The sequence below is a fragment of the Zonotrichia albicollis genome, chromosome 22 (assembly GCF_047830755.1).
Source record: "Zonotrichia albicollis isolate bZonAlb1 chromosome 22, bZonAlb1.hap1, whole genome shotgun sequence".
NCBI lineage: Eukaryota > Metazoa > Chordata > Aves > Passeriformes > Passerellidae > Zonotrichia > Zonotrichia albicollis.
In genome coordinates this window covers 1,195,573-1,205,022 of record NC_133840.1, presented here as the reverse complement: position 1 = coordinate 1,205,022, position 9,450 = coordinate 1,195,573, and the positions used below count along the sequence as shown (strand labels likewise).

The following is a 9,450-nucleotide window of genomic DNA, read 5'->3' as shown; positions in this document are numbered from 1 at the left end:
TTCAAATGTGTCAATTCACCTTTAATGTTTGAAAAAAAAAATAAATGGTATTTGAGCAATTGCAGTTATGAAGGGAACAGATCTTGCTCCACGAGAGACCGTGAACAGATTCACATTAGACTCATGCTTGGAAAAAAAACAAACCCAAAACATTCTCCTTTCAGACCCAGAGTGGAGTTCTGAAGAGACAAGACCACACGAGTGCCCCAGACAGTCCAAGGCACATTATCCCAGTGCAGACATTTCCATCGACATGAACTTATGACAGCTACATTCTTTCTAGTTACAACATTGTTCTACCCATAATACAAAATTAGGCATACTTTGGATTTTGCACAGAGACAAGAAGGACTTTTACTTCAGGAAGTCATCAACCTGGGTCACCAAATCATTTCACAAAGAGCTCCCTTCACTCTGCCCTTTGCCCCCAGCAATGATTTATTCCCAACACCAAATTAATCTCAGAGACACGAGCTGGGCTCACCAGCCCAGTGGTATTGCCAATGCATTAGTCAGCAAACCAATAATTAGAGCTTAGAACAAGCACCAGGGATTTATTTGCCATCACACAGCATTTGTGCACACCCAGGTCAGAACTTCCTGCAGTGTAATCCCAAGTCAGTACGTACTAAGACAACATCACTGCTGAACCTATTGGAGACCAAGACATTTGTCTGCCTTTGAAGCAGATGTCACATGAGTTTCCTTCACACAAACATCACATGTAAATTTAAACTTCTTGGTACTGTGCTTTAAGAACAAAAGCAGATATCAGAACATAGAGGACAAACCTCCGGAAATAGCTTATTCGCTACAGAAAATAAAAGAAAAGAAAAAAGAAAAAAAAAGAGACAGTGGCCACTTACAAGTCTTCCACACGACTAGCTTGCTTTAAGGAGAGCATCAAGTTAAGGCAGTGTTGAGACAACTGGCTACAAACATGCCGAATAGAGCTGTTGTCAGTAGTCACCAATTTGATATCCTACTCCATTGCGGGGCCGGGCCACGTGGCTTCAGACTCAGTATGGGGGTCTGAAGACTTCAGCCACAGGATTGCTGCTTTCTGCAACAAGCAGGAACTCAGGGGCTGGACTTGAAGCCTTCTAGACCACGCTGAATTGCTTACTCAAGTCTAGGTCAATGTTTCAGCAGAGCCAAAAATACAGCGAAGGGCACCGAGCAAGAACACCGAGGGTGCCAGCTGCAAGCCTGTATCACAGTCAGAGGTGGAGATCACCTTGGGTGTGGAAGCCACGTCACCCAGAGCCACCCCACCAGCTTTCAGGGAAGGTCTGAGACCTGCCCCGAGGGTACTGGGAGAGCCAGCTCTCTACAGTCTGCAGGGTGGGACAGAGGCTCACACTGGCTTTGCTCCTCTTTGCAAGATTAACAGTCTAACAGGACTCAGTAAGGAAGTCTGGGGCTTTTGGCCTGCCCAAAAAAGTTTTCCCAGCCTCAAAGAAGGAGTTACCAGTGAGGGAGCTGTTGTGGAATAGTTTTATTTCTTCCCACGTAAAGGCCATTGTTTAAGCATTTACAGGTTTTCTAGTGCAATACAACCAAAAAAAGCAGTAACAAAAAAACGCCGCCTTCTTCCCAGGCAACTAAACAGAAGTAGATTTTTACTGCAACATATACACATTAAATATAGTATACAGTCCATGCAGCGGCATAGCCATGTTAGAGGGAGTCGTGGCTTCAGCCATCAGTGCATTACAGTCCAAATTTCAATCGCTCCTACTTCCTATCCAGACTTGAAGAGAAGAATTGCAACCTGACCCAAGTAAAAATAGATGAAGTGCTTTGTCTCGTGTGTTACATAGCTGCCAAAGTTTCTGCCAACAATGCAGTGCCAAGTTGGGTTGTATTTCTTGTCAAATTCCTGAAGAAAGAGAAGAGAGGCATTAAGGCCAAGAAAGCCCACATCAGAATAGTCCTAAGCAGAAATTCTGAGCTGGTTCTGGTCACACACTATCACCTCTCCTCCCACCTGCAGCATCTTGAGATACCCCACTGCAAGACACTATTAAATTAAGCAACCAAACCTCTGCACTGGATTGTTTGAAGGATTCAACACAAGCAAAACATCTTCTAAGCCTTGGAGCACCATCAGCCCTGGGCAGGAAGAGCAGATGCAAGAGCTCTCCTTGGTCCAGCCCTGTGTGTAGGCTAATCAGGGGAATAATTCTCTCCCATTCCAAACCCACTCACAAAAAATAAAAAGAGGTTTTGGCATGTCTGCTCCAGCAAGGCATCTGAGCTTAAAGGTCACCTAAAAAAAGGAAGGAAGGAAGAAAAGCCTAGCTTCTGCTATTTGCGACTCTTGTACACAAAGAGGGGAAAATCCGTGCTGAAAATGAGCAGGCAGAGTCACAGGCCAGGGAGCAAAGACCCAAGAGGTCAAAGGTAAACAAGCTGAACGCAGGTTCAACACTCTTCTCCCTACTTAGCAGGCAGGATAGGGTTAAAGACCATTTTCCTCCCTCTAATTAACACAGGACTCCCAAGAACACCCTTCCCTCCCCTGAGACAGAGCCAGAACAGACTCAACATCCAAGATTAAAGCCAGCTCTAGTTCTCAGACAGCAGAAGAGTTTGAGCTGTTTGCAGGTAACCTTTGAAGTAAGGAAAAGGCTTTCTTGCCAGGGCACAAGGGTGCATCAAATTGCTTCCCTCCTCCCAACACACTCTCATGAAATAAAGGCCAAGTTCTTTTCGGATGCCTTCTGTTGCACTCCCTCACTTTATAGGCTACATTGCCCCGAGCACTTAGAGCTAAGTCATGCCTCAAAGTGATCTGAGAAGTCAGGAGACACCGTTGAATCCTTTGCCTTCAAGCTTAGATTACAAGCAAGGCCCAAACACCAGCCCAGGTGCCAGGACTTCACTGCCTCTGAAGTAACATTTCCCTCCTCCAAGAGCACTTTCCTGACCATTCTGAGAAGCTGCTACAGGGGGAACCAACAGCTCCCCAGCTTCCATCACCAAGCAGGAGACTCAATTAACGGACTGCTGCAAATGGGGAGAGAACCTCATCACCAGCCAGGGCAGCTGCTTGCACTGTTTCTAACACAGCAGCTTCCACAGCCCCAGCAGCCAGAGAGGCCCATCCCAGAACCACACATGCACTGCTGCCCACCAAGGGAAACATCAGGGTGATCCCAGCTGCACTGGTGCTGCAGGTCTGTGGAGCAAGTCCTAAGCAGAGGCAGCTGCCAGCCCTTTCCAGGCTGGCAAATCCTGAGGGACAGCACTTGCAGTTTGCTCAGAGCCTGCCAGAGCTCTGCCACAGCCCTCCCCTGACCTTGGAGAAGTCACTCCATCCTCTTGAAAACAGCAGTAAAGCAGCCAAGAAGCCAAGTATCTTCTCCCTCCCAGCACGCAAGCATGAAGCCTCAGCCACTCGGCTCCTGACAGACCCGGGAGCTTTGGGAAGTCGCAGCCAGCACAGCACCCTCATCCCGGAGTTACCTTCTTGATATATGCTGCAATGTCCTTTTCTATGTTGTACTTCTCCATGGCCTGTGTAGCACAGTCTACAGCATCCTGCTGCATGTCCTCGGACATGTCCGCATTCTTGATCACAGCCTTTCTGTCAGACATGGTGAACCTAAGGCAGAACATAGATTCCTTTAATCCCTTCCCAAACAGAGACTTTGCTTCCTGTGCATCAGAGGTTGTCCTTTCCGTGCAGGCTGCGTCACAAGGCGACACCACACACCCTGCTATGGCCACAGTGAGTTTATCGGGGCTGCCTATGCAGCCCAGGCCAAGGTGCCCCTTACAGCCGGAGCACTGGCTAGAGGTTGGAGCAGAGGTAGTCCAGCATCACCACACGCAGGAAAAGCTGATGTGTGGGAGGAGACGGGATCTGCAGAGAGCCACAGCCCTCCTGCACATCCATAGGCTACAGCCAAGTTTGCCATCCAGGTGTGCCAGTGATTTGGAACATCCCCTGCTCAGAGCCTTGCAAGCAACAGATCCCAGACTGTCTGCACGGGCACAGAGCTCAGGAAGCACATTCAGAGCAGCAGTGCTTTCATTCTACCCCATCCCAGGTGCCACAGCTCCTGCTGCTAGTTTAGCCTGGAAGGAGCATTGTTCCACATTCAGCCATCATCACACCTTCAGTTCCCTGCTGCTCTGCTGTGAAACCCGGCCTTCAGCTGCTCCCAGGGGACAGAGCCAGTGTGATGAGCCAGAAGCAGGTTAACAGCACACTGCAGCCTGGAAACAGGGCAGGGGAAGCAGGTCCCACCACAGGGACAGAGCTTGGCAAAGCTCTCCTTTCCTGCCCCCTCCTCAACTGGCAACCACAACTCAGATGCCAAAAGCAGCATGCTACTGCAGTCCCAGATTTGGCCTGGAGTGAGGTGTGCAACCCCTCTGCCCTCAAAATTAAACTGCCTTGTACCAGCCACTGCAGCCATCAGATCTGACATGGCCTTGCCAGGGAGGTGCCCAGCACAGTTCCTATATCCTAGAAAACTGGGATTTCATGGTCCCAACACTGCAGACTTTCTCCAAGCCCTGGAGAAGGCCCACCATGAAGGCCTGCTCTGGACACCACAGCCCTCACTCCCATTCCCCACTCGAGGCCTGGGGAGGCACATGTTACCTGGGGATCCAGCTGCTCACCTTGCAGCAGCTCTTACCCCAGCACATTAAAACTTTGTGGGAATAAGCTTCTTAATGGCAAGGAGTGCCTCCAATTAAGCCTGCAGAGCACCATTAAGTTTCCTAAATCCTTTTACAGCACTAAGTCTTGAGTGATACTACCAAGTGTGTTTTGAAACAGTGAAATTACACATTTTTAGCTCTGCTGTGGAGTGAAAAAAATCTGCTGCAATGATCACTTCCTGGAAGAGCCCCAGAAAACTGAAGGAGTAGCTTTGTTACAGCAATTAAAGGAGCTTGCTACCCAGAGAGAAAGAGAATCCGGTTACATAATTGCAGCCCTCTGATTACAATACTTCAATTCTTCCCTCTGCCTGCACTTGAAGACTTCTATTGCCACCTTAATTTATACAGTTTAGATACAGTGTTTAATAGAGCACTGCTATTAACACACACTAACAGCAGCGGGAGGAATGACAGGAACTGAGCTCCACTGCCAACAGAGAGCACATGCTCCTATCACAGCCCTGGAAAAGCCACTTCCCAGTTGTTTGCTCCTTTCCAGGCCGTGGTTCCAGCCAGTGGGGCTTTGCCTGCAGCACAGAAGCCAAGGGAAGAAAAGACACAGCTCAGAACAGCCCAAACTGCCTGTAGATTTGGATTCACCACCCGGGAATCTGACCATCCCTTGGAAAAGTCTTCTGGGTGTCAAGTCCACAGGAAGAAGGAAGCAACAGAAATCCACTTGTGGGTCATTCTTCCAGAAAAGCTTCTTTAGGGAAAGAGAGCAAGCAAGCCCTGACACACCCCAGGCCTTCACACACCTGCACTGCTCACAGGGTTCAGAGGGCACCTGCTATTGCATAAGCAGGCACAGAGTGACCTGCAAAAGGCACCTTCCCTCCTCATTGTCTAGGCGAGGAGCATCCCAGTGCAGGCCCGTGCTGCCGCGGGCGACAGCGCCAGAGGAGAAAGCGATCATCCTTCAGCAGGGCTGCACACGCCGGCCAGGAGCCTCCCCTGCACTGCTCCAGGGCACACACCACGGCAGGGGCTGTGCTGCTGCACCTGCCACAGGAGTGTCACACCCTGCACCCACCTGAACAGCACAGGGCAGCCCCAGTCTCTGCTCGCTCCCTGGGGGTTACAGCAGCACCACAGACACAGCATAACCCTAAACCACAGCATCACAGGTGGCTCTCGGGGTCTTGGCACCCAATCTGACCCTCTTTGAGGAAAACCACAAAGCCCCAGCACTCATCTCTTAGTTGGCCCTAAGATGGGCCTAGGAGGGGGTAATATTACAGCTCCAGCAGCCACCCCTTCCCCCCCAAGGGCAGGATGTGGTCTGTGAGGAGGAAGACCACAGCCCCAGCTGCCACTCCAGGGCAGAATGAGGCCTTGGGAGGGAATTTAGGCCCAAGGCAGCATCCAACCCTTTCCTTACCAGAGTAGGATACAGTCTTAATTGTACGTTCAAACCCAATACTCCAGCAGGACAAGCTGGAGCTTTGGGAAGAACAGGAGACACAAGCCCCCTGGTAACCACTCCTTCCCACTCCGGGCAGGACAGAACCCTAGAAATGAGATGGGGCTGAAGCCCAGCATCCACCACCTCCCCCATGAGGACAGCATGGATCGCGAGGATGGAAGCACCCATCACTTCCCCACCAGGACAACATAGATCCCACGGCTCGGAACGGGGCCCGAGCCCAGCACCCACCGCTCCACCACCAGGACAGCATGGATTTCGCGACTGAGGACGGGGCCCAACCCCTCCGCGAACCGCATCCACCACCTTGGCCAAAAAGGGCCCCGGGAGGGGGTGCGGCACAGCCCCTTCCCCCGCAGGGCTCCCGGGAGCCGGAGCCCTGCGTGACCTTCACGGGGGGAGCTCCAGGGGCGCCCGAGGCCGCGGTGACCTTGCCTGGAGCGGGACCGGCTCCGCAGCGGCGCGGCCCTCCAGGGAGGGGCGGACTCCGATCGCTCCCCAAAAGCCGGTAGCGCCCGGCCGCGGCAGCGACCTCCGCCCTCGGGGCGGCCCCGCCGCCACCGCGCACACGGAGCGACCGGTGTCGGGCGAGGCTTGGAGAGCCACAGCCCAGCGGAGACATCGCTCACCTTCACAGTGACAGGGCCACCCCGAGAGGGCGAGGCACAGCACCGAGGAGAAGGAGGTGTGAGGAGGCCCAGCCGCGCTGCCTCAGCCCGCTCTGCTCCGCTCGGCGCCCCGCGCGCTCTGCACCCCGGCGCCGCGCCGCTCTCAAATACCGCCCCGCCCGCTGCGGCGCGCGGGCCGCCGCCACCCCATTGGCCGCGCCGCCCCGCGCGCCGCGCTCCCATTGGCTGCGGCACGGCGCGGCCCGCCGCGCCCGGCCCGTCCGCCCGCGCTGTTCTGCCTACATCCTGTTTCATCCCACAATGCCGCGGGGCGGCGCGCGGCGGGGAGGGGCGGGGCCGGGGGGGCGGGGGCGCCGTGAGGGGCCGTGAGGGACCCGGGTCGGTGTGAGGGGTCGGTGGTAGCCCGGGGGGTCCGCGCCCTCTTTCCCCATCCCTGGGGAAAGAGCCTGATTCCCTGGAGCGGCTGATCCCTAGAGGGACCTTTGTTGCCCTAGGGGGTCATGATTCTGCTGGGTTCCCCTGTGCCTTGGGGACGCTGATCCCCGGCGGGAGCCTGCGCCTTTCTAAGAGGAACTCACTGGGTTGAGTCACACATCAGAGCGTTCTCCGTCAGAGGGCTCAACCTGAGTCAAATTTAATCCTGTCCCGGTTATGAGTTGCAGCTTGGCACCTCATTGGCACCTTTCACTTGAGATCTCCAACCTGTGATGCTCATGGATCTCCTGAGCCTTGAGATGTCCTCCCACAGTGGCACATACTTACAGCCGAAGGGCACTAACGGGAGAGAGGGACTTGAGAAAAGTCCCTGAGGCTGTTTACACCCTATTTGGGACAGATCCCTGTTCCTGGAGCTGCACCACATATCCCAAACGTCCAGGTTTTCAGGTCACAGCAGGCCGGTGCTCAGTGTCCTCCACAAGACTCAGCATCTCCCCAGACACATTTCCCCCTCCTGAACACATCAAAAGTGTTCCCGTGTTTTTGGGGTTTTCTTACAGGGAGCAAAGAATGGGGAATGCCCAGGGAAGTCTGGGGAGAGACCAACTCTCGCTGAACTACCAGCCCCACATCCTGCAGGAGTCACACTTTTCCCCTGGGATGTCTCAGGGCATGCTGCCAGGCCCTTTTCCTGCCAGCCGTGTTTTGTGTGGGAAACCTGATAAAATCCCAAACTTGGGCACTGCGCTGCTGAGAACTGTCCCCACACACCCAAAGGCTGGGGGTGACATTGACACGGGGCTGTTTGAGCTGCTTCATTGTACCTTCACTCCGAGAACATGTGATGTTCCACAGACACACAAAGCTGAGAGGGCAGAATGGAACCTCTCCGTTCACACACCTGCTCGTGAGCTCTCAGCATCCAGTGAGGGATCACAGCCCAGCCAGACCCTGGAACACAGGTGTGACCCCGGTGCTTTGCACACCTGGCTTTCCTGCACAGGGGTCCTCAAGGCCAGGTGTGACCCTGGCCCTTCAGACACTGGGCTGTCCCACACGGGGCTCCTGCCCTCGATAGCCGTGCTCCAGGCGCACACCTGCCCCCCTGGCTGCCGGGCTGGCCAACAGCCAGCTCCCGTTTTGGTTGCTCCATTTCTCTTGAGCAGCAGTGCCAAGAAGCCTTTTGCAGGAGCTACCTGAAGAAAAGCCAGCAAAACAAAAAATCCTGATTCCTCTGCTGTCCCCGTTCCCACGCTGCAGTGCCTGAACAGGAGTGAGAAGGAGACAGCACTGCCCAGTCTCAGCTGCCTCTTAATAAGACCAGTTTTAATTGCCTGCATAGCCTTGAGAACTAAGAAAACCACTGCAGGTCCTGAAACCTCCCTGACTTGATTGCTGAATGAAGACAAGCTTACAGCTGGTAACAGCACTCAGGGGACGGGCTGGGTTCACTCCATGAGCCCTGGAATGGGCCAATCCTGTTTGCTAATGAAATGGATATTTCCTACTGTGCCCTTTGTATACTGGTCAGAACTCCAGCAGCAAATAAAATATTAACTGTTCCATAATGTGTCCAGACCTGAGCCCTGCTTTAAGAGAGAAGTCAGCAGCAGCAAATGAAGTGAGGATGAATGAACACTGCAGTGGCCGGCGCTGAGGCTGCAGGAGCACGGGGGGGACAAGGCCATGCCCGGGGAGGTGACACAGTCCTGGTCTGCCGGGGCAGAGCGGGGCAGCTCCTGGGGCCGTCCCCGCACGGCTCCCGGAGCTCCTGCCCACGAGGGCAGCCCAGCCGGCTCCGCTCAGGTTCGCTGCACCACGCTTGGCTGGGCTATTTATAGCTCTGCCGAGGCTCTGTTGAGGCAGCACATCTGAGCCCTGTGGATGTGCCTGATGAGCTTTCCAGAGCCTTGGAACGGAGCCGCCGCTCGCACCGGGGAGGTTTGGGCTCTGCTCCCAGGGCTCAGCTGAGGGGCTCGGCAGGTTTGCAGGCCAGAGGCAGCTGCTGGGCAGTGCTCATCCTGTCTGTCCCACCCAGTGGGAGCCCCTGGCTGTCCCAGGAGGGCTCCCATCACAGAATGCTCTGAGCTGGAAGAGACCCACGAGGATCATTGAGTCCAACTTTTAATCCTGCACAGGACATCCCCAGGAGTCACACCATGTGGATCTCCTGGTATTTTCCCAGTGCAGAACCAGCACTTGTCTCCCTCCTGTCCTGGAGAAGCCTGTGGGTACCTTCAGCCCAGGGCAGGAGGCAGCTGCCTTTAGGAGCAA

At 54.2% G+C, this 9,450-nt stretch overlaps 1 protein-coding gene across 2 annotated transcripts; it reads right to left on the bottom strand.

The window, feature by feature from the left end:
- DYNLL2 (dynein light chain LC8-type 2) lies at positions 1-6,894 on the bottom strand. 2 transcript variants are annotated; one of them, XM_074556707.1, is made up of 3 exons: positions 6,739-6,894; positions 3,472-3,610; positions 1-1,882 (listed from the first exon to the last, which is right to left on the bottom strand). In XM_074556707.1, the coding sequence occupies exons 2-3, from the start codon at positions 3,601-3,603 to the stop codon at positions 1,745-1,747; spliced, it is 270 nt and encodes an 89-aa protein (XP_074412808.1). In that variant the 5' UTR covers positions 3,604-3,610; positions 6,739-6,894; the 3' UTR covers positions 1-1,744. The 2 variants fall into 2 exon arrangements, with proteins under 2 accessions (XP_074412808.1, XP_005492031.3); XM_005491974.3 differs by lacking the exon at positions 6,739-6,894 and having other exon boundaries at positions 3,472-3,629.
- Positions 6,895-9,450: the final 2,556 nt, after the last annotated feature.

Bases quoted from the DNA above. Each gene is read 5' to 3' on its own strand.
- DYNLL2 (XM_005491974.3), bottom strand. From the start codon at position 3,624: ATGTTCTGCCTTAGGTTCACCATGTCTGACAGAAAGGCTGTGATCAAG. The intron at 1,883-3,471 runs GTAACTCCGGGA...CTCTTTCTTCAG, and splicing joins TTGCAGCATATATCAAGAAG to GAATTTGACAAGAAATACAA.